The 24,827-nt window shown below is 47.3% G+C and overlaps 2 protein-coding genes across 3 annotated transcripts in view; one reads left to right on the top strand and one right to left on the bottom strand.

Annotated features, from left to right (window-relative positions):
- Nucleotides 1–551: 551 nt before the first annotated feature.
- Nucleotides 552–19,707, top strand: PRR33 (proline rich 33). The gene is made up of 3 exons (XM_040066187.2): nt 552–718; nt 5,873–6,003; nt 14,971–19,707. Exons 2-3 carry the CDS (start codon nt 5,983–5,985, stop codon nt 16,582–16,584), a joined length of 1,635 nt encoding a protein of 544 aa, XP_039922121.1. The 5' UTR covers nt 552–718; nt 5,873–5,982; the 3' UTR covers nt 16,585–19,707.
- Nucleotides 9,527–24,827, bottom strand: part of LSP1 (lymphocyte specific protein 1) — a 48,466-nt gene continuing 33,165 nt past the window's right edge. For both annotated transcript variants that reach the window (XM_040066188.2, XM_058421099.1), the window contains exons 6-11: nt 23,279–23,322; nt 23,025–23,106; nt 22,533–22,673; nt 21,655–21,735; nt 20,670–20,784; nt 9,527–10,896 (exon numbers count right to left, since the gene is read on the bottom strand). In XM_040066188.2, the coding sequence (XP_039922122.1) occupies nt 20,695–20,784; nt 21,655–21,735; nt 22,533–22,673; nt 23,025–23,106; nt 23,279–23,322 (438 nt within the window). In that variant the 3' untranslated portion in view covers nt 9,527–10,896; nt 20,670–20,694. The remainder of the gene's footprint in view (nt 10,897–20,669; nt 20,785–21,654; nt 21,736–22,532; nt 22,674–23,024; nt 23,107–23,278; nt 23,323–24,827) is intronic.

The following is a 24,827-nucleotide window of genomic DNA, read 5'->3' as shown; positions in this document are numbered from 1 at the left end:
TTCTGGCTGTGCTGCAGGGTGAGAGCTTTGGGAAGGCCTGTGGATCTTCCACATACATGGCTCTTGGAAACCAGCAGGCATGTAAGAAGGCAGAGGCACTTGGCACACGAGTGCTACGTGGCACACACCCACCTCTCACAGACTGCTCGGGGTCTGCCACGCACCAGGGTTTGAGGGGACCTGGAACAAAAAGCAAGAGAGCAGGAGCGCAGCAAAAGAGTTTGTAAGCCTTTCTCAGCATGACATGAAAGCATTATTTAAGTAAGACTTCTTCGAGAGGACAACCCCAGGTGGCTGGAGCCTGGGTGCCCAGAGTGGTTTTGCTGCCAGAGGACTCTCCACAGTTGCGTGACTATTCCAGTAGAGGATTGCAGTGCCTCACACAAGTCTCTGGTTCACGGTTTCTATTTCACTAAATATCCCAGGCTTCAGCTTCCCGTCCCCTCCCTCCCACCCCTCTTCACTTGGCAGGGCTCCCCAGCAACACAGCGTGTGCCCTCCTGTGTGCCTGGCAGCTCCAGCACCCCCTTCCCTCCCCGCCTGTAGGAGCAGAGAAGAAGTTCAGGAGTTGTGGGGCAGGCAATATTTTTGGCTCAGGTCACAGATTGATTCCTGCCCACTCTTTCCCTGCTGCTTGCACGAAAGGGTCCCCATCTGAGGATGTAGAGACAAGCTTTTAAAGCTGTGGAGCACAGTGCTGCAGCCTTCCAGTCACCAGGTAACATGCACGAGCTAAAATCTCCTGTCCAGCTTGCCTTTTCCAGCTGTCCGGCAGCTTATCCCCTCGCCTCTCTCCTGCAACCCACCTCCAGCCAATGCTTTTATTGTTTGTCAGGTGGGAGGGGGACAGTGTATCCATCCTCAGCGCCCTGGCTCCATGTGGGAGTTTGTGGGGTGGGGAGATGGGTGGGCACCCTGTGCTGCTGAGGAGAGCGGCAGCTGCATGGGTGGACCTGGTATCATCAGCTCCACTCCCCCCTCCAGCTCTGCCCAAAGCACTAACACTGCAAAGCGCCTTTCACGCTGTGCTTTCGGACGTACCGAGCAGTTTTGCTGTCTGCCACTGGCTCGTTTCCCTCAAGCTCTCCAGCAGCTGGGCACGCCTCCAAGAAATGCCATATTTGCCCAAACTAGCAGCAGAGTGGGGATGCACGGGAGGAGAGGTCCCAGCTGTTTCTCTTTTCATATCTGTGCTTGGCCCAGCTTGACAAAGGCCTTCACCAGCCCCCCATGCCCGCCTGCCAGCTAATGGGGTGCCACAGCTCCAACCCACCACGCCAAGGACCGGATCCATCAGCTCAAAAGAAAGCATCTCTGTGTGTGTGTGTGTGTGTGTGTGTGTGTGTGTGTGTGTGTGTGTATGTGCACAAGTGGAGCCTGGGCTTACAGCAGGGCACTTCCCAGCAGATGTGGACCTGGATGCTGCCAGGGGCCCATCTGCTGCCAGCCATTTGGCAGGAGCAGTGGGAGCATCTTGCAGGGTTGCACAGCCTCCACCAGAGTGGTGCTGCTTGTGCACACTGGCAGGGCGACGCTCGCATCCCTCAGATTTCACTCCAAGCACCTTGACAAACGTGAGGTTGGTACAAGCAATGGGAAGGACAGGTAGTCAGACTTCTCTGCTGCAGCTCCATTTTCAAATAGATGAGAAGCAAACATTGCTGCCTGCAGTATCCTCTCAGTTCCGGGACTTGTCAAGCAACTGCTCCAGACAACATCCATCTTTGGATCACATGTCATGTCCATGCTCTGTCTTCCCCATCACCATACCCCGGGAGCATGGCCTTTCTGCTCAGTGCTGTCCCAAAGGACATCTGTGCATCCTATGGACTGCCACTGTCAGAGCACTCATGTCCATGTCATGCATCTTATTTCCAGTCCCAGCATGATCTGGATCCCTCCTCCCATGGGACTTGAGGGCACTTTCTCCATCCCTTGGTAAAGAGGGCTTTTCTGATCCACGCATCTTACATTTGCTCTGCTGTCACCTGATTCACAACCAAGGCACATTACCCGCAGCTCAACTTATGTTTGCCCTTTCTTCCCTTTGTGGATCACTCTATCCAGTCTAGTACATAACTACAGGCCTCTCCAGCGTTTGTTTTATACCTTAGCCACATACCCTGCTTTTAAAGCATCCTCTGTCAGGTCCTTATTTCACCTCTTGATTCCATCATGCAGCAGTTTCATTCACAACCTGCCACATTTTTCTCATCAGCTTTGTCTCTTGTTACTTTAGATGCTCCTGCTCTAGGATATATAATTTTTGCTGTCTTGACATCATCTGCTCCCCCTGCACCAGCAGCAGGGTGACTGAGGGTCTCCTTTGAGCTGCCACAGCACAGCCACACCAGCCTAGAGAGCGAGCAAACACTAAGTACCTCACGATCCCTACTGATCACAGAGATCAGATGAGGGAGAGACAATCCCAGCTGTCCCTGCACAGCTACCAAAAGATACTCAATTTCTTTAGGTGAGGGTGCAGCAAGCATCTGTCATGGGAGAAGACCCTCTCTGCCACCAGCTTCCCTTCTGTAGCATTGCCAGGGCCAAAGAGCACATGTGAGGTACAAACATGAGCCAGGGTCTCAAACCACAAAAAGTCCCTCTGCCAGCTGACCTCAAGCCAGAGCCTGGCATGCTTTTATTGTGACAGCATCTCCACCTGATGGGAGAGGATACAGCAAACCAGTGTCCCTCCTTGAACAGGAACTAGAGCTTGGGGTAGAGATCTAGACAAGTTTCCACAGGTATCCTGACCCAATGTCACATTTCTTCTTGGCAGGTAGGAACACCCAGACTGGCTATTTGAGATGAGCCACAGAAATTTATTGTATTACCAGGCTACTTGCAGAGAAGGTGTAATCAGCTATTCTCATCTTTTCTGGCTTTTGGTTGACCGATTGCAGCAGCCAGCGCACTCAGGGGAGATGCTTCTACACACAGTGCACACACATTAGCCCAGATAATTTTACAAACTGCATGGAGATAGGCACCTGGGTCAAAGGCTGGTTATGTGCATTTTGTTTGGGGTTTTTTTAATATCCTTTCCCTGTGCTCATTGCACACCAGTCAGCAGGCAGCATTTTCATGGATCATTGCCTCCATGGATGCTTAATATTCAGCCAATGAGTTCTAATAGCACTGGAAAAGTTCATCTGAAAACCTCTATAGCCCTGGAAGTCTGAAATCCTACACATTCATTAAAGACTACAGAGTTTGTAAATAGAATCAGCTACATCCGTCCAAAAAAACTGGTGCACTTTCAGAGCTCAGGAGAGATCCAATTCCTGAGATAAAGCAATACCTATCCCCTTCTACCCATTACTCTCCAACACTGAACAAATGGATCTACTTCCAAAGCAGACTTTGCTTCGGCCCTCGAGTTGGGCAAGAGGAGCTCCTGAGGTCCTTCCTCACCCAGACTTGCCCAGGACTCTGCACTTACACCTCCATGGTAGAGCTACAGAGGAACTGTCACTGACACCTTCCATCATTCAAAAATGGTTAATTTATCCAAAGTGAATTTAGTTATGAGGAAAATGTGTTTTACTTGAGTTCGCAGTCTGAATGATTCTTTATATCCCCTCCTCTCCAAAGTCATGTTTGAATGCTTTCAAAACAATGTTTTTTACTCTTTTGCATGACACAGATATTTTGGGTTTGACATGTTTGTCTCTTCTATAAATAACAGCTTTGAAATAATTAAAGGTATCCAGAGAAATTAATTACGTTGTCTGGGAAAGCATGGGGATGCGTTCTTCTGGTTTGTGACATTCAGTTAGAAACATTTTACCATGATTCAGGGCAGAGGGGAAATGGGAATCACAAAAGCCATTTAAGAAGGCAAAGTAAATTTTATACAGTTCCCCTTATGCCCTTTCTTCTCTTTATCCCACCCCAGAGAAAGGGATGCTGCAGGGGGGGTGTTATTCAGCAGTTCAAGGTTAAAGTAGATGCCCTATGTTCATTGAACACTCTTTCCAAGTTAATTGAAGTAGCTGTCAATAAAAAGGCAGATCAGATAGTGGCTAAGTAAGTACATTCAGAGAAAGGACAGAATATAAATACATATAATTATTTTCTGTTCCTGGGCAAAATCCAATGACCTGTTTTATGCAGTCAGTCAATAAGAGATCATAATAACCTTAAACTTTATAACCAGCTCCTCTGAGTATCAACAGACCACTTTCATTTTAGTGGTGATAAGGGGATCCTGGGGAATCTGAAATAGCCCAAAGGGGCTGAGCAGAGACCACCTTTTCTCCCTGACTCTTCTACTACCATCTACTTGGCACTTGGGCTCAGGGTCTCTGTCCTCGGTTGCCTCTTCTTTCCCCAGAAGTGCCTTGGTGCAGTGTTTGCCATGCACAGTGATGCACCTCTTGCAGCAGTCACTCAGACAACAAGGAGAGCAAACAGCTGCCAAGCTGTGGGTTCACCTACCTGAGTCTTGGAAGGTGGCTGGGGAACCTCAAGATTCCAACATCTTCTCCTAGTTATGGCTTCATCAAATCACAGAAGTTCAGAGGGATAAAAAGGAGAATAAAAGTCAACAAACAAGCATTCACTTATTGATGACCACATCACCTATGTACCCCTCCATTTAGCTTCCTGGTACTGCTGTTCTCCTTGCATCTGATGGGAGGGAGCCAACCAGCATTTCCATGGAGGTCTCTAGTGTCTTTTGTGAAACTCGGTTGGTAGAAATATCTGCCTGTCTTATCCTCTCTTAGCCCATAAGAACATAAACTTTACATCTTTGAAATAAGTGTAGGGAAGAAATAGGAAGGGATCTGAACACTCCCTATGTCAGTGTGTGCAAACACAAGCCAGCCTTTTGCATCATTCATACAGTGCATGCTGCAAATGCATGCATTAGGCTGGTGTGGTTTAAGTGGTGACAGAGCAGGGTACAATGTGGGGATTTCTAAGTTTGGGCATTTCTAAAATCTGTTAAAATATTCTTATTCAGAATGTGGTGTTTCTTAAGTTTCCACTTGGGTTGTTATTGCTTTGGTTTTTTTGGTTTTTGTTTGTTTGTTTGTTTTTCCCCCCAGCGACACCTTCAGTGTTGGGGACACACAAAGTCACTAGCACTCCTAAAAGACAAGGACATTTAAGCTGTCAGTCAAAGAGGAATTAATTGCATTAGGGTATTTGCATGAAGGGCTGAGCACCTTCATCACATCCTTCCAGAGGTCTGCATTGCAATAAGGAGAACCAGGCAGGATCTCACCAGTCATCAGGGAGGCAGACAGGAAGAAAGCAAATGGAGAGCTCACCTCTACACCCACCACAAAGCACCAGCACATACCTCCTGAGATCTTCGAGTCAAACTGCACATAAACCCCTGAACCAAAATTCACCAAACTAATCAACTCAAAACACTCTCTGCTCCCAGTGCACCATTTTCTGCACTTGCATCTTGTGCACATAGCACATCCCTCACCAAGAACAAGTAAAGACAAAGCCAGAGTTTGCTCTCTTCCTCTCTGGGGAAGAGAACAATCAAAGTACAGCTCCAGATTTGCATTTTGCTACCCTAACTTTAGCAAAACAGTAAATCTTACCAGCCAACTTGAAAAGCCTCCAACTGGTTTCATCGCCTGGAGCTACTCTGCTAGAATAGCTGTCCTGGCAACATCACCATCCTCTGCCCTTCACCTCTCCAGTACTTTAGATGCTGAACTTTGCAGAGCCAAAGTTGGGAGCATGCAGCGGTGTCACTCGATAGCCCCTCTTCATGCTAATTTTAGGTGGTAGAATTTTCATGCTTTTTAAAAGTCCTTTTATTTATTTTTGAGAAACCTCTTGTACTTAGGGGCTGCCATGAACACTTTTCTATCTGATGTTTTGAACTTACCTACAGGGCTCTAGAAGTCACAAGCAACCAGCACCTGACATGATCTCAAAGGAATAATCACCTCTTAATTCTGTGGACTGAGTAACATGATGCTCCCAACATACAAATGATTTCAGATGGAAACAAATTACACATCAGTAAGTAATGCATTTCTTTTGGTGGGTTTTTTTTTTTTTTTCAGTTAATATTAATTTCTGATTTTTGTGGTAAACTGTTCCTCCCTCACTCATTTGTTTGCTCTGGGACATGTCCTTGCTGCATCAGTTTTAGACAACTAAGGCACAATCCCTGTGGGATTCAGGAGATCCTGCTCGGACACCCTAGATCCAGGCTAGGTATCTCTCCAAAGAGAACAGATCAGGTTTGGCCATTCGAGATCTGGGCTGGGTCTCAACCTCACACTACTTACACTGAACAGATGAGGTTGGTAGTGAGAACAGTGACTGAGCAGCAGGATGGGAGTCAGGACCAATGCCTGGAGCTGCTGTTCGCAGAGGAGGTGAGCAAAACAGGAGACCAGTCAAGGTGCTCACACCAACCACTTACAGCTGCTCCACAACCTCGGGGAAGACCCACCTACCCAACCAAGCACCTCATTGAATAGTTACACTTGCAATTTGCTGCTTTCATGCCTTAAAGTGCTCACTTGTATAAATCCCAATGGTATCTACCTCTTACTTTGCCTCAACCTTTCCCCATTATCACAAATCCGTGACTTTTTTTTTGTATTTATTTAATGCCTGTCTTTAGCATTGCTAAGCCACTATTTCTGAGTTATCAGGAAGAAATGAAGCACCTTTCTGAAAACTTGTGAACGAAACCAAATCATTCCACTGAAACCAAAACCCCCAGGGGACTCAACGCACAGTCTCAGGAAAATCACCTGTCTCAACATCAGGATCATTGCAGTGGTTCCATTTCTAAAGTAAATCCTAGCTCCAACTGCACTTTTGTCAATGTGAAATACATTTTTTTTTCTTAACCTGCTTATATACAGATATATAGATACATGTGTGTACATGTATATATATAAAATGCAGTGTCAGGGAAAGTGTCTCGAGCGGGAAAGGCGTTACCAACAGCCCAACCTCAGAACCTTGTTCAGCAGCGTATCAGCTGCCACCTCAGTATTTATAGCCACTCTGCTCTTTGAGCTTGGTTATTTTCCTTCCCAAAGGTGATGGTGGCAGGAGGCAAATCTCTGACAGTCAGGCTCAAGTGTCCCCAAGGCTGACCTTTCCTTCCAAGAGCAGAAGCTGCAGACACATTTCAAGGAACAAAGTCATTTGGAAACTCTAGGCTCTTGTGTCCATTACCACACCAGAGGCCCAGTGCAGAGCTGCAAGCAAGGGCTGAGCAGAGATCTGTTCATTAGCATGCACAGATATACATTAGGATGGATGTAAACATGAGCCTGTAATTATTTTATACCTGGAAAGAGAACCAGAAGAAGCCCAGCCCCCAGTCTCAAGGCAGAACAAGTACTACGTAAAAACACAACACTCAAAACACACTTGAGTTTTCCATTATTTAAGTTTCCCCCAATTTTAAGTAACGCTGTTTTGTGGCATTGCAATAGTCATGGACCACGTTTTTCAGTCCCACCTTGTATAAATTCACTTAGAACTCATCTGTTAAACCCTGTTGGGGAAAAGAGCAGCCCTGAAGCCTGCCACAGAAAGACAAGCAGCACGTTTCAGCATCACTGGAGCCCCCATAGATTTATTTCAGAGCCAATGCTGCCAAAATGACAATCCCCTTCCACATGATCCAGACAAGATGGGTAAAGAAGAAATTGTAGTGAAGCAACACATCAAGGTATGCCCCCAGTTCAGAGCACTGAGAGCCCACATAGAAGTTCCCAGTCCCTCTTTTCAGGCACTGCCAAGGGGATGGTAATTTGGGGAAGCATGGCAGCACAGGGGATGCAGGCAGCCAGCAGATACAGGGACCAGGAAAGCATCTCTCTTCTCCACCAGGCTTTGAGGTAATCCTGCAAGACTCACTCAGTGAGACAGTTTGTCCTTGTTTTATTCAAAATGCAGCAGTCTCAGGAGAAGACAGAGCTAAGGTCTCAAAGCAAAAGCTTCTGTGATGTCAGTGCTGCAAAAACCACAAAGCTGTGGAAAATGAACAGAGGAAAGACGTGAAGCAGTCAGCTACCAACACCAGAGCAGTAACTGCTGCAGAGTGGCACCAGCCTGCTCTCCTTCACTCACAAAATCAGCCACAGGTTCCTGCTGAGGGAAGAGACGAGCCTCCATCCTCTCCTAGCATTGCCCAAAATGCACATCCAGCACATCTGGGCTGTAGTATCCCTTTCTTTCCTTCTGGGGAGGTAGGAGAAGGTTTCACCTTTCTGGTATGCCCTCTGCCAGTCCCACCACCATGTGCACACCACGTTACTCTGGGAGGAGAAACAACACATTGTCAATTTAGGTGTGGAAACAGTTCCCCCAGCAGAGATGAGTGCCTCATAAAGAGCTGCACACATTTGCTCTGTGCCAGTCCTCTCCCTGGTTTCTGACCACCGCTAGAGAGCTCTGGTCTCCCACAACCTGAATTACAGCAGTTGTTTATTGAAAGCACATCTAGGTCCCTGTGGGCTTTAAGTGGAGAAAATACACTCTATCAATTAACCCTCCTTAGAGAAGGAATCTCACACAAACAGCCTTTAGGGCCTTCTCTGCCCTCTCCAAACCAGCAGGGCACAGGAACAGTAACTGGAGAAGTTTTCAGCCATCAAATTCCACCAGCCCGCTATAGAACCGTGTGGAAAAACTGGTGCAAGCAGTTTGCACACATGCAAAGCAGTGGTACTTTCACCTCAGGCCAGAACACCTCTGTGCACCACACTGCTACTGCTCCAGCCTCACTTGAAAATCTCAGCACAGCAGAGGAAAGGCTGAAGGGAAGAAAATGGGGCCATGCTGCTCAGTGCTTTGAACAACAGAGGACTCCTTGAACTCCCACCTCCCAGAACTGAAGCAGAGGATAGAGAGAATAAGGGTACCAATCAGCAAAAAGATAAGAGCAAGAAGTTATATTGGAATTATGTACTTCCTTACCTACACTTTCCTGAAGTGTTAGAATAGCAGAAACTCTTCATTGCCTCCACACCATAAAAGTATTATTACTTGGAAGGTCACCCCCATAAAAAGGTAGATGGTTCCAGATAGAGCCATTAGTGTGCTGGGTTCCAGTGCAGACAGCTATACTGACCTTATTGAAGCTGGATTAGCAGGATACAGAGGAATTTTTCCTTTTTTTTTTTTAAGCTGACATCACCAGTGATTTTGATTGAAGCCTGTGATATTGCTCAGGTCTATTAGCTGGGGAGCTAAGCTCTGTGCTTCTCCCAGCTGGTCACACTCTCCCCCCCCCGGGAAGTCTCTGCCAGCTGCTCATTTGCCCACCCAAGCACTACTCCTTCCCCCCTTTTTGAGGCAATTACTCCCAGTGAAAAATGCAGCAAAGTAATATGGCTCTAAATGGGGCAGGCACACAGAAAGCCCCTTTCCATATGTCAGGTTCCTTTTCTTCTTGTCACTCAGGTTGATGCTGCTTTTCCTCCACCTCACATTCAAGAAGGGAGTTTCAAGGTCTTGGAAAACAGCTTTGCTGCAGACTCCTACATGAACAAAATTCTCAGAGTTGCCATTATTACAACATCATGTTCAAATTTTATTAAATGCTTACCAAAAAAAAAAAAAAAAAAAAGAAAGAAAATCCAGGGGGCAGACAGTCAAAAGCAGAAAGCACACTGATGCAGGAGGAGAAACAAGCTGTCTTCCCTCTAGGAGGGTAGAAACAAGTTGCAAAATTATGATGACATGGGAAGAAGGTAGAAATGAGACTAAAGAGAGGCTGGGGAACTTGTTAACACCATGAAGTATGAAGACATGGGAGAGTTCAGAAACAACTCTGGCGATTTGCAGACCTCAGGCCCAAGGCCAGAAATCCACTCTTGAGGGACTCAGTTTCAGGTTCACAGCAAGCCTTGGTCTCCACAATTTGCTAGGATGCCATTCCACCATGATAGCTTCCAGCAGCAGCCATTTCCCAGATATCCTGCTCAGCTTCAGGAACACAGCTCACAAGCTATCAAGGTGTCACCACATCTAACTCCTAGAAGCGTTTCAGTCACTGACACCGGAGCCCACAGGTTAGAGGATAAGCGAATCACTTTCCCAGAGAAGGGAGATAACACCAGTGGTCAGCACTCCTCAGCTGGGAAAGGAGATCTCCAATCCGCCTTAGGCAGAGGAGGGCAGCAGCTATTTGAAACAAAGCTGCTATTGCTGAGACAGAAAAGCGGCATACATTTTGGGTACATAACTCTGATTAAAGAATGATCTGGGAACTAAAGAAAAAAAAAAAAATAGGACTAAGTTGAATGCAATTTGATCTATGCAGAGACCAGTAGGTGGAAGTCCCTCAGAGCAGATGATGTAAAGGGACAGAGGCTGCATCATAAACAGGGGAAGACCTTTCCCACAGCTGGCACCAACAGTGACAAGTGGTCCTTGCACTCTCATCACACTCTCCTTGCAGTCTTTTTACACTCAGGACCTGCCCACTGCCCTCCTTCCAAACACCAGTTCTTCACCAGATTTCTGTTGAGTTCACTTCTCTGCCACCAACCCAGGGCCATCGAGGGCCACAAAAAGCAAAATTTTTAATCACGTAACAAAAGCCTTGCCTGCTCAACAGGGCAACAGATGCCTCTCTTCCAACACTTAAGGAGGGGGAACAGAGCCTCTCATCTCCATAGTAGAGACAGTTTAAAAAGAAAAAAAAAGCCAAAGAGTCACAGAGAAAGTTAAAAGAGGGATGAGTTTTGTCAGCTGATCTAGTTCCTTTCATCATCTGGAGGCAGTGTGGGGTATTGCTCAAACCCCAAGAGGAGTCAGGCTGTACCCAAAGCAGACTGAGAGCAGTCAGGAGAAGAGAAACATCCTTCAAGTATCTTCTGTGGAGCAGAGGATACAGCGGCATGGAGGGTTGCATTGAGTCAGGACCAAGCTCAGCTGCAAGACAAGAAAACACAATGTTAAGGATACCATTTGGCCTCTCATGAGCAATACCTTGGGCTATGCAGAAACTATCTTGTTGTAAACCCCACATCCCTCACTATCTTCTCTAGCAATTACAGGTGGGTTTCTCCCACCCATTTTGACAAAGCCCTGTAAATCAGCCCACCCCTAAGGCTTCAGCATAAGTGAACTGTGCTGGGAATGTCCATGCTCGTGGCAAAGGAGATGCTGAGGGCTGCACACCCAGCAGAGGTCACAGCCACACTCCTGCCACAGTCTCCCACCCCAAGGAGATTCGCAGGCTTCCTCCCAAGCCTAAGAAAGCCACTAAAGCAGAGAGTGTCCCCACAGCCCCTGACAACCCCAGCTCTGTTTGTGGCCATCTGCAGCAGTGCTGGGTTCCTGCAGCTCTCCATCTGCTCCACGCACGACAGCTGGTGCAGCCAAGGGACTCCAGCACACAAATGACTTTTCCATCACTTAACAAATTACTCCTGCATGCTGACACTCTCCCCACCATTCCTGATTCGGGGCTGATTACAAATGGAGCCAAGTCAGGAGAACAGTTGGGGTCCAAGAGTGGGTAAGCATCCATCCCCCCATGGGACCTCAACCAGCAGCAGGGAAACTTAACCCTTTGAAAGCCGCTTGACTTCTAGGTTCACTTCCTTCTGGCTTATCACAAACCCATACAAGTTTCTCAGGCAACACTTCCCCTGTTGTCCCCAGGTTTTCAGCTCCAGCCTTTCCACTGGCAATAAAGCAAGTCTGTCTGTCCCTTTAGTTTTGCTTCATTAGGTGGCAAGGGGGAAGACAAATATTCCTTGCTGAGAATTTCTCCTGAGCACACAAAGCTCTGAAGGAGACTCAAAACAAAGTCAGGCATGAGAAGGAAGACAAATAAATTAACAGCTGATTTCCTTTTGCTGTCTCTTAGCATATCGCTGCTCCATTTGTCAAGCACATAGATTCCAATACAGTCACAGGCCATGGAAGTTCCCACCCAAAAGGACTGCAAGACCCACAGCACAACATGTTTCAAGTCAGATGGGATGCTGAGATGGCAGCAAGAGTGATTTTAAGAACACAGACTATTTTAAGAGTCAACAAATCTTGAGGTTATACAGCATGAAACAGCCTTTGACTTTGGGAGCAGAGGGATTCTCCTGGTGTGTGCCTTCTAAACTTTTCACTCTGAGAGCCCCTATGCCCTCCTCAGTAGCATCTGGCAGTTTGCAGCAAATCCCAGGCAAGAGCCTTCTCCTTATGTGGGGAGCTTCATTTTTCTGGAGTGCAGCAGTCCACAGGACAAGGAAAACACTCCAAGAGCTGATCAGTAGCTGGGAAGTTCTGCCCTGACTCTTTAGTATTCCCTACACAAGCCTGAAGCAGGTCAACCTTATAAATCTGTTTCACCAGTGCTGCCAGACCATAGCTCATCTTGTAGTACAGGCTGTCCATAGGACCACATTAGAAGGAACAGACTAAGGCATTCCACAATAAATCCTACCATGAGGTGCATGTATTTGCGCACCCTTCAGCAGATTTTAAAAAAGGCACCAAAAAACCCCACAAGCAATTACTAATTCCTACACAAACAGAGCCAGAGTAGTGCCACACAAAAGTACCTACATGTCCATCCAACTGAGACATTTTGGCTTTCTGACCCAGAAGAATCTAAAATACCCACGAGGCTGGGGAGGAAAGCAGGTATATGACAAAGAAATAGGCTCTCAGCCTTTTTTGGAACAGGGCAGACTTGCCTCTAAGAGCAGCTCTTGGAACAAAGCAAATCCTAATGAAGCCTTGTGCCTAAGGAATGAAGCTGATAAGACACTGGGAACGTCCAACAGTTGTCACCCCCAGCTGACACAAATCCCCTCCAAGCCTCCTCACAGAAAACAACAGGTCTCTCATGCCTACAGCTAAAGTAAATCACAGAATGATAGAATAGCTTGAATGGGACCTTTAGTTGAAAGGGACTTTCAAAGGTCATCTAATCCAACACCCATGCAATGAACAGGGACATCTGCAACTAAATCAGGCTGCCCAGACCCCCATCCAGCCTGATCTGGAATGTTTCCAGGGATAAGGCATGCAGCACCTCTCTGGAAAACCTGTTCCAGTGTTTCACCACCCTCATCATAAAAAAACCAAAAACTTTTTCCATATATCTAGTCTGAATCTGCCCTCCCAGTTTAAAAGCTTTACCCTTTGTCCTATTGCAACATGCCTTACTAAAATGTCTGTCCCCATCTCTCTTATGAGCCACCTTTACATATTAAAAGGCTGCAAAAAGGTCTCCCCACAGCCTTCTCTTCTCCAGGATGAAGAATCCCAACTCTCTCAAGCCTGACCCCATAGAAGCGTTCCATCCCTTTGATCATTTTTGTGGTCCTCCTCAGGACTTGCTCCAACATATCCATGTCCTTCCAGTGCACCACTTGCTCAGCACTGCCTATACCCTGCCCACCACAGCCTCTGCTCTGGAGGGCAGCTCATCCACCACTGTGAGGGCTTGACCTTGAAGCTTTTGAGCTCCATATGCCACCTCTTCAGCGCTTTTATTTGCTGCTGCCTTAAAAAAAATAATAGTCTCCCTTCTACCCCCATCCTCAACCAGTTTTGGCAGGCACACCACCTGCTTGCTGGGTATGGATCACCTTCCCAGCCTAGTGCTGACAGCAGCACTGCAAGCCTAAAGCCAGCACTGGGCACTCAAGCACAAATAGCTGTTCTGAACTTTGCAGAGTTCTGGTCAGGATATTTTTCCTGCACAGTAGGTATCATATTACACACCCACACTAACCAGAGCAGACTGGGAGAGCCACCAGGAACAGAACATAGCACATGAAATAAATAGCCCCTGAGAGCAAGCCTGACATCACCCTGCCCTCCTCTTCCTTGTTTCAGGATGCTCAGTTGCATCCAGCACCAGGAATTAAGGGGCTCGGTGATTTATGCCTCATTTCATAGCAAAGCTCAGCAACTCTGTGCTGAGCAAGAGCCAGGATAGAGTCAGATTTCCTTCCTGGGGCTGCCAAAGAGTCATGGCAGGTCAGAGGCTGTTTGGTGCTCCCCAGCTTGCTCAGGAAGAAAAAAAAGAGAGAACTAGCTTTATCTTTGTTTCCCCAACACAGACCCTTAGCTCCACTGCGCTCACCTGACCAGTGGTCACTGAGCTCCACTGACCTGCACTCCTCAGGAAGGAGGCAGTGACAAGTAGGAGCAGGAAAAGCAGCCATGCATCTGTGCAGGAGCAGCCCAGCAGTGGCCAAAGGGCTGCAATTGCCACTGGAGATCAGACCTGACACAGAGCACGAGCCATTTCTGCTGCTCTCAAGAATGAGTGATAAAGGCAAGACAGGGGAAAAGCTTCCCAAGGGAAAGAGAAATCTTGGTTTTATCTTGGAGGAAAATGTCCCTGTGCTTCGTGCAGCAAGAAAAGACCAGCCAGAGTCAGTGCTGCGACAAAGCACTTCCTCACTGATAAACAGAGCTTCTGAGAAGCCCTGTATTTCACAGGGGTGTCTTCATGCCAGCTGAAATGAATCAAGGCCAGGGTTGACTTTGATTCAAATGACACAAGTAGTTTATGGCTGTTCTGTTGTATGCAACATTGTATCACAGTATTAATAACTGAAATTTGGAAAGCCATGAAACATTCCTGCTTTTTGCCTCTGGAGATGTTTCAAAGCTTCCAAATTTCAAACCCACTTTGTTTCCCTTGACATTTCCTTCCAAATCCCATTACGACTTGCCAAGACACGAACATCTGGGGTCCCCAGGAGCTCTCACTGTGCTAAGTCTAGGAGCAGAAGGGCTCCAGGTTTGGCAATACAGCTTTCCCCCAGGACATCTCTTGCCCTGCCACACCCACCCTCCTCCAGACTGGCTGAGGTTACCTCAGGAGAATAACAAAAGGAAGACTGATGCTCTTCTCCCACAATATTGACTCCATACTCATAAGCTTTTAGAGAGAGGAAGAAGAGGACTTGTATATCAATATTTCAGAATCTTGCCCAGGGCTAAGCCCACGCCAACTCTAAACTTGGTCTTCTCTTGCAGGAAATGACAATGCTGATAACAGTATCATCCTCCACCCAGATCCTTTCCAATCACCACCCCCTTTCTCCCCCTCCCACCCTGCCAAAGCCTGGGAAGGACAACCTGCGGCTGCAGCGGCTGCTGAAGAAGGCAGCCAGGAAGAACACCATCCTCACCTCAGAGCAGGGCAAGTCCTTCCGCTCCAGCCTTTCGCCTGTGAACGAAGCCAGCCCCGACCAAGAGTGTGCTGAGAGCGCTGCCCCAGCGGAAGCCCCTGAAGCCACAGCTCCCCTCTCTGCCCCTCTGCCAACCCACCTCTCCATCAGGCCCGTCAGCCACCGTCCCCCCTCCCCTTTCCGGAAGGGAAAGCCTTTCACGCTGAAGGTCACCGAGCAGCGGCGCATCGCTGAGCACGTCAAGCTCACAGCCTCCTCGGCCATGCCCCTGCTTCAGAAGCCAGGAGCTCCTGAGACTCCACTGCAGCCAGAAGGCATGGGCTCCCACCTTCTCTCTCCATCTGACCCTTCAGTACCTATTTGCCCCCAGCCTTCTCCTTCCAGTACTCCCAGTAAAGAAAGGGCACCAGAGGTTACCTATGTCACCAAGGTGAACACTTATTTCCACAGTGTCAAGCCACCCAGGCCTAAGACTCCCACACCAAACCCGACCCAAGGAGCTGTCAGCCACAAAGACGAAAGGCCTACTTCCCCAGCACCTCCAACAAGCCGCTCTGAACCATCTCCAGAGCAGACACCCACCTCACTTAAGGACAGCATGGCTACTCCCCCCTTGCCAAAACCTCCCATCCTTCCTGCTGCAGAGACAGAGCCTCCTGATCAAGCTCCCAAGCCTGTTCCTAATGAGAAGCCCAGCACCTCTGATGCCCACGCCAATAAGCCTACAACCCTTGAAAGCGGCACAGAAACATCCAGACCCAAGACAGCTCCTGAATTACCCAAGCAAGACAGAGACATCCTAAAACCATCAACATCCAGTGCTCCCTGGAGGCAAGCACGCCCAGCGACAGCATCTCCAGCACAAGCTGATGGTACTGGGTCTACCTCCACAGACACCAAGGCAGAACACATCACTGAACCCCAGATGACTCCCAGCTCACCCAACACCAGCTGTCCCCCCAAGGCTGAGCCAGCACCGTCGTCAGAAGCACCAAGATCTCCTGGAACCAGTTCCCGTGGCTGGCATCGCCTCAGGAAGCACTTGATGGTACAGCCAGAAGCAACCAACTTTCCAGAGTCCAAGCCAGAAAAGCTGGGACAGGAGGAAGGGAATAAAGAGGACGTTGCTCAAGCAGTCATCGAGCAAGACTGCATGCTGGTTAAATCAAAAGCCATGAAAATGTGGGATGCCATTTTATACCAGGTGACACTCACCAAGGAGAAGAAGCAGCAAGCAGAAGAGAAGAAGCCACAGAAGGAAGAAAGTATCTTTCTTCCCCGCCGCTTACCCATCCTTCTACACAAGCCACGTTTTGACGCCCGGAAACTGAAGGAACTGGCTGCCAAACCCATGACAAAGATCAGCACCGTGTTTGAGGTGAGCCGCTTTCGGCCCAGAGGGGCCGAGGAGCACACCAAGAGCTTCAACAGGACAGCATCAGGATGGTCAGTCAACTGAAGCCAGGCTGCTCCACACCTCTGGAGGTGCACCAACCCAGAAGGCACCTGTGGCTGAGTTTACTGCCCAGTGGAGCCAAGTGTAAGGAAAAAAGGAAATTAAATAAAACCCCTCCAAGCCAGCAGCCCCAGTGCTGCAGGCTTAAGGGTTACCCTCCATACATTTAAAAGCTCAAATGCATAACTACCACATCCTCAGGTGGCAGGAAAACAAACATGTTTGTTCTAGAAAGAGTCAACAACAGCCACTGGATGCAGTAACAGAGTAAAGGGAGTGAAGGCACACACTGAAGAGGACAAGCTGCCTATAGAAAAAAAAAAAAAAACAGTTTACAGTAGGATACTGGAATCTGATTTTTTTGTTGTTGCTTTTGTTGCATTTATCTAAGACAGAGATAGATCCTAGGAACAGCAGCAGTCACAGATGAGATGAAGGAATCTGGGTTGCTCCGTATCTCTAGGGAGTCTTAGAAACCAAACTCAAAGAGGATACATATAATCCCTATCTCCTCTATTGAAAGTGTACCCCACGCCCATTTTCTGAGAACAAAATGGAAACTCATCCTTTCACCCAAGGCACAGACAAGAGACAGAGTAAGATATCCTGATCTCACCAAGCAGTTCCTCTGCCTAACAAAATGGGCATCATCTGACATCCTCCTAGGCTGGTTTACTACATAATAATGCACAGAAGAACAGTTTTGGTTCATTTATCAAGTTCTGTTATGTATTTTACCACATTTTCTCCACAATAGCTGGTGGTTAATGCTTCCACAATAAGACCTTGCTGTGGCAGGTGGGTATCCAATTCTGTATTGAACAAGGTGCTGGTTTCTGAGGGGTTCTGCTAACCACATGTAGTCTCATTTTCAGGGTGAGCATCATGACAGTTGCGCACCTGCTTGTCCCTGATGTCCTGAAAAAAGGGCATTTAAAGGAAAATCCCCAACTCTGCCCGCCCACAGAGACAACTGGGCTTTCCAATATTACCCTTTGCAACTCTATTGCTAGCAGGGGCTTGTGAGCATGAAAGTCGGGAGATGGGTTTTTTATGTTTCAAAAGGGACTTGGTCATATGCTGAGGTGATCCTATACAGCTAATATAGGATTGCTATGTTTAGTCCAAACAGAATATAAAGAGCTGCCTACTGAGTTTTCCTTTTTCATGTGCAGGGGATATGGAACTGACCAACAGTTCCTCAAGCCAAACTGCAAAGAGAAACAAAAAAAGAGCCCCTTTTGCCTTTTTTGAAGTCTTCCCATTTTGCAGTGATGCTATAAGAGCAGTTCATTTAGCAAACCTTCACTTAATTTTTCACTTTACCAGTCTTATCTCTATTCTGTAACCCCTTACCTACTCAAAGGGCAAAAACCAAGTAGAAAGAATAACCCAGTTACCTGAAGTGGGGATTTCTTCAAACCCCCCGTTTTCAAAGAAAAAGGTAAAAAGAGGTTGGAAATGTGCCAGTAATCACAAGAGAATCCTAGGTAAGCCTCTGCAGGAATATTTAACATTGCTGCAAGAGATGGCTACAAAGAAACATCCACACAGCAGCACAAACATAAAAATTTAAAGAGTGCAGTGTAAAACACATAATGCAGATAAAGGTAGCCTTACTGGAGAGTGATAAATGGCACCTTACTGCAGCACAGCCAGATGGATGCCTCTGCACAAAGGTCTGTTAGCACAAGAGTCACAGTACTAGCATGAAGCAGAGCAGCCAAAGGCATTTACATTTGGGAGACTAAGTGAAGGTGGTTTAAGAGGCACTTGTGCTTTAAAACAGCTTTTGTCCTGCACCAAGGACAACCACCCAGGGCAAACCAGCAAGTCTCACCTAAGGCTTAGGTTCTGCATCTGCTAGGCTTCCAATCAGGCTGTGTTCACACCCCAGCCCCACTGCACATGGATGAAGGATGAGGAAATGTTCCACTGGGGAGAGCAATGCGCATAAACAGAAGGGAGGAGACAGAGGAAGGCAGGCCTGGCTGCATGGTTTAGTGCTTTTACCCCAAAGGCAAAGGGCAGAGGCACGCAGCAAGCATAGCAAGTCCTGCAGGGACCGACCCTGACAGGAGAGTACCACAGACGGGAGGACATATCCCTGTAGGCAACAGATTTCTGTCAATGGCTGTTCACTTGGAAGCCATTGTGGTGTGTTCCAGCCTGAGCTGCTGTGCTGTGGAAGAGAGGGGGTACAGAATTTACCCATTTTTCAATGCCAAACGGCATCAGGCAGTTACTAAGAGCCCAAACTGACACAGAAAAAACCTTGCTCCATTGCCTGCAGTAAGGCCCTGCAGCCCAGGGAGGGCAGGACAAAAAAACCCACAAACACACACAAAAACCAAACAAACAAAACACCTGTGTCTAAGCAACTAGAAAGCTGATAAGGTGGTGTAAAGCAAGTGACAGGAGTGAGCCAGAAGGGTTTGGGAGCAAGGAGGCCATGACAGTGATCCAGCAGTAGGGAAAAAGGATGAACGGAGTTCAGGGGGTACAGAGGAGCTAGGGAGCAGGGAGCTCAGAGCAGACAGAACAGACAGCTAAGAACAAAAGCAAGCCAAACTCCTTCAGCTGTCACAGCCATTTGGCTATTCACAGTAGGAAAAAATCCAGTATTTCCATGCAAACAAACCCAGAGAGCAACAGTGTTGTGCCATGGATGTTTGGAGTGCTGGGTGGATCCCAGAGGACATCCTGTGACAGTGAATTGCCTTTCAAGAGAGGATGCTGGACAAAGACCAGAGCCAAAGGCACTTTCACTTGAGCTGCTTAGAGAAACTCAGGTAGGGCAAACAAAACCTGCTGGCAACCTAGCAAAACCTGTTCGCTGTCAAGAACTGAAGCTCAGTAGTTTCCCACCTGGTACACTGAAACAGACTTCAGGAGAAAGGAAACTGATCAAGGGGAGACCTTATAACAGGTTTCTCAAAGTCACAGGCAGAGAAGCAAGTTAAGGATGCAAGGTCTGTGGACTAAAAACATAGCTTCAGGCAGTCTTGGACTTGTACTGCTGCCCATCTCAAAGCAGCATTCAAAAGGGCGCCTCCTCTAAATGGGCACTACAAAAGGAAAAAAACAAGCCTAAAACAAAAAAAATATAATATGCAACACTCAGAAGCCAGCTCCTTAAGGGTGGGAGGGAGGGGAAAGAAGGAACACAGGCCCCAGAAGAATTTAGAAACAAAAGGTGTTTTGTGGCAGGCAGAGCTATTTTAACCTTGGCAATGAAATAAAGCTTCTTTTTTATAGTAGGAAAAAAAAAAAAAGAGAATGAGCTTGTTTTCACCCTCAACTTCCTCTCCACTCATTGTACCAGATGCTGCCCAGTTGGATCCAACCAGTTATCACCTCCCTCTATGCCATTCCTCCTTATTGCCACAACCCTCTACCATCATCCACTCAAGATAACACCAGGATATCTATGAGCATAAACACAATAGGAACATGAGATCCAAAGACCATTTCAAGAGAGCACAGAGACATCAAACCAGCTCTGCCTTCCCCTTGCTGCACATCAGAGAACAGTCCTTTCTGCTCCGTTGGTCTACCCAGTACAGCAGATGTTCACATCCTTCCTGCTACAACCTCATTATAGAGTGGTTCCAAGAGGTTACTGAAGTCATTAAAAGTTTTCTCCCTGATTAATTCAGTAAATCTGGGAATTAAACCCCAGAAACATTTGAATTTCAGAAGTACATCAGCCCCCATGCTCAGCCAGCATGACTTCCAGCTATCTACTCTTTGCAACTTAAGAGAGCATAAGGAAAGACAGCAGATAGAGACCATTCCTTTGAACTAGCAAAGGCAAACACATCTTCACCCAAACAGCAGCAGCTAAGGGACTTGCCCTGCAGATTAAACTAACAGAAGTATCCAGATTCCCAGCAGCATCAGAAAGGCAGAGACCAAAACAAACCCCTGCCACATACCAGTGCCATTCCAGCCCAGAAGTAAGGCTCCAGCTGTTCCCATACAGCACCTTCCAACTCACCCAAAGTGCTGCTGGCAGAAATAACCCCAGCATCCTGCCAGAACAGCCCAGGAGCTTGTTACACAGAGCACAGTCACATCCCACCTACCTGGTTAATGAGTTCTCCAGACAAACTATTGCTCTGCAGCATCGTCTATCAACACCTTCTTGTACTGGCCGTGGCCTGTTGCAACAAATTTATACTTTTTGCCAGAAGGAATGGACTGAACAGGAGAGAAAGGAAGAGCCAAAGTCAGCATTTTTCTCCATTAAACAGGCAGTCAAAAATCAAATAACTGAAGCCAGAGGAGTTTCATGACACAGTTGCCTTTAATCCCAGAGGGCTTGGAGACAGCCTATTCTGTACTGCCTTCTTACCTCCTTCACACAAACTCTCTGCACAGATCCATCACCACCATAAGCATGAGGTAACAACAAGAACAGGATATGCAACAGGAAAGAAGAGGCAATGCAGGCATTGTGAGGGAGGGCTCATCTAAAGAGCCCAGACCCCCAAACCAGAGTTGTTATTATCCATGGCAAGAGACGGGGGATTTACCAGATACTGGCAGTTTCAACACAGGAATTGACAAGATATTTGATCTTCCTCTCCCAGCCTAGACAGTTTGAGCAGTAGCTGCTTGCTGCATTTTAGAAAACACTGCCACAAACATTCCCACAAAGCCCCAGATCCATCTGCAAGTGATACTGTCTTAGGTTCAGTTCCACTTAGTTTTGCACATTTTGTTTACTCTCAGTGCCAAAAAGCATAACAAAAGCAAAATTACTCAAATTTGCAGTTCCATTTGAGCCTACAAGGCTGGGACTCCCAGCTCATGGGCTGAGAACAACATGCTATTCAGGAGATCTTTCAGAATTACTGGATATAAAAGTATTTTTACCCCCATTTTCACTAGGGCTAAACCAATTGCAATTCACTGTTAGGAAGCATTCTTAAGCATGCAGTTGCATTGATAGATACAGGCAGCCTTCATCACTACAGAACATCATCATTTCAATACTTCCAACCAAGCCAACAGCCCTTTTCTTTCTCAACAGAGCAAATGCTCTCACACTTACAGACACCAACTCACCTTGACACTGCTCTCAGGTTTGGGGCTCCCCTTCTGTTCCCAAAGGCTTCTTTTACTCACAATGTCTCCAGCCACAATATCCTGAGAAAATGATGTTTCCATTACCCTTCACTGCTAATGCTGCTGAACGTGTCTTTGTTCATATCCATTTCCAACCCACACATCTGACCTCCTTTTTTTTTATTTATAATATCATATCATCTGACCCAAAACAGCTGCTGCTAAAACCCATGACTGTGAAAACATCTTCCTGTTCCCAGTATACCCTATGTTTTCCTATCACTCTTCCACAAGAGTCTGAATTAGCTTCAAGATGTTTATTTTCTTAAGTTCGTTAAGAAAATATTTAGGACATGTAAACATCAAGGCTCCTCTATCATAAGGAATTCTGCTCTCATAAACACAGATTTGCAACCAATGTGTTACAGAACCAGCCTCACCCACAACTACCAGAAAGTGAAATCACTGAGAGCAATACATAATACTCTCTGCATTTTCTAAGTTTACAAGATTTATCACCTTGGTACTAGATGCAGCTTCATGCTTGACAACTGGAGCTCAGCCCAAGCCCCTGTACGAGACACATGCATTCTCCCCACCAGCTGATTTTATTCTCATTTCAAATCAGAGCCTCCACCAGAAACACAGAGGTTTTCCTGGGTATACCAACAAGGAACAACTGGGGACCTTGTCAGAAAAACTGAACCTCCAAGGTGCAAAGCCTTACAACGTGATGGAAGACCTCTAATACTGATGCCTTTGCAACTTGTAGGCTCCACAAACAAGACATACCAACAGGATAAAGGACAATGCACATTGTGCCCAGGGACCAGTCCCTGCCTCCAGCACAAGAAAGTCAAGTGCTCCAAGGGCTGTACCTTACAGGCTGAGGGCTTCACGGCAGATTGAGCTGTGACCTCCCCAGTCTCCCAGAGGCTTTTTGTGCTGGCTACCATCATACTCGTGGTGGGAAGATCAAGAGAGGGCTGCCGGACAGGTTTTGGAGCCTTTGTGGAGGTCTGGAAAATAAATGGAGACAGTTCGCCACCACAGTGTGTCCCTTGATTATTTTTAAGCCTGGAAGGTCTTTGGAGATAAGGGGGTGTAAAAGGAGACCAGTAGAGTCCTACTAGCTCCTGTCAGATACTCCCACTCTTTAAGCAGAGAACATGAAAAAACAAGCATGGGACAGCTTGCTAAAGAAACCTACTTCATGCTGTGGAGGGACACACAGACAGGAGCAAGGAGTGCTCCCACCCAAGGGAAGACAGTTTAGTTGTCATCTCACAGATGGTAAGGCATGGTGGGAGAGCAACACCAGCAAAGAGGGCTCCTGGGAAGGTGGGGACAGACACAACACAGCAACCCACCTCAATAGCCTGCGTGTACTGCTCCAGCCTGTCATCAATCTTTGACACAGGGAGAGGAGGCTGACTCTTCTTTATGCTGTTACTGCAAAACAGAGAGGGGGATTAAGGTGTTCCCCCAGTGTCTCAGGCAGAAGGGAGGACTTTGAGGGCTACAGGCAGCCTGTCACTCCTGCCCTTCCCCACAGTAGGGCCTGCTGACAATCTCCATTTGCAGCAAGGAACCTGCTTTACCCTGAGGCCAACCCCAGAAATACCTTTTCTGTATAGAGCGGTTCAGCGACTCAGTTCTGTCCGTGATCTGAAGGGGAGAAAGAACACAAAGATATAACTTTTTTCCATAGACCTCAGATGGATGCAGGTCACCTTAGCTGACCACTTCTTGGCCCTGATCTCTCACCCATATTTTGGTTAGAAATGCCTCACTCAGCCCTCATGTTCCCCTACTCTCTGTCAGGGAGACAGTGAGCATTTCCCTTTCTTCCGGCTTTCCAAGCAGGGGAAGAGAATCCCAACCAATTTCAGGGGCAAACCAACAATGTATAAATTGACTAACAGCTGAAACACCAGGACCATTTTCTGGTGAAGGAGAAGGCTTCTCTCAAACCTTTGGTTTCCTAGCCAGACACAAAAAGGGAAATGGCAAGTGCAGAAAGATGAGGGAGAAAACTAGAGGCCACGTCTACAGAAGAGAAGTCAAGCATGGGAGCAGCACAGACATGAGATAGGTCAACTTATCCACACCAGAGAAGCACACAGACAGGGCAAACCAGCACAAGGAACCACCTGCAAGGCAGCTCTTCATGTCAAGCCATCAGGGAAAGTGTTTTGCACCAGAAGCTCCTGTGCAATAACTCTTTGGCCAAGACAGGAAGACGAGCAAACACTTCACACAACCACTGCAGGAAAGGAAAGCTGAAATGTTGCTAAACCTTGTGACTCTTTCAAGCCCCAGAAAACAAGCATACAGAGAGAAAAATCACCTTGAAGCCAAAGGGAGGGCTTTCTTAACACCAGCTCCCACAGAGACAAGGAGCAGCAACCAAGTAAAAAGGAGCCTTCTCCCCCATAAAACTGCTGCCCGTGCCACAGGAAACATCACCTACCAAGTCAGCAGATAAAAAACAGCACTAAATGACCCTTTAAGACGCTTTCAGGATGCCAGTGCTAAATTTTAGCTAAACAGAGGACAAGATGGTGTCACATAGAGGACACATTTACCAGCTGTGCCCAGGAGCACAAGGCCCATTAGAGAACAACCAAATAGTGCAACCCTGGCTAATAGAGAGGACCTGAGGAATCACTCCACAGGATTCCCCCAAAGCAGCACTTCAGAAGCCCATCAGCCAGCTCTGTCTGCCTGCTGTCAGCTCACTCCTTTGCTTGCTGCTTCCCTCTGAGCCGTGATTTCTCCTTGCTCATTGATGGGCAGGCTGGTACCTGACAGGGCACAGCACCAATCTGAAAGGGAAACCTGCTACACCTTGTCTCAGCTTCCCAAACACAAGTACATGTCGATAGGAAAAAGCCTTGCCAACCCTGCTAGGGAGATGGTGTGCAGATGCAAACCACACACGGGCACTTCTGAAAGGTCATGAACAAGCATCAGGTTAAACACAGAGGGGTCTAAAAAAAGCCATCAGTGGCAATGTGTCTCAGTATGGCAGTCTAGGTAGGAACAAACTTCCACTGCGCTATTTGGAGACCACCTCCCCTCACCCCTGGCATTTCCTTGCAGTGAGAATTGTGCATGTCCCTGGTCTCAAGTGCTTTCTGAAGGTCAGAAGAAACCACATCTGCTCGTTC

This window comes from Hirundo rustica, chromosome 6 (assembly GCF_015227805.2).
Source record: "Hirundo rustica isolate bHirRus1 chromosome 6, bHirRus1.pri.v3, whole genome shotgun sequence".
In the NCBI taxonomy this organism is placed as follows: domain Eukaryota; kingdom Metazoa; phylum Chordata; class Aves; order Passeriformes; family Hirundinidae; genus Hirundo; species Hirundo rustica.
The sequence above is the reverse complement of the archived record's forward strand: the minus strand, read 5'-3'. Positions and strand labels throughout refer to the sequence as shown.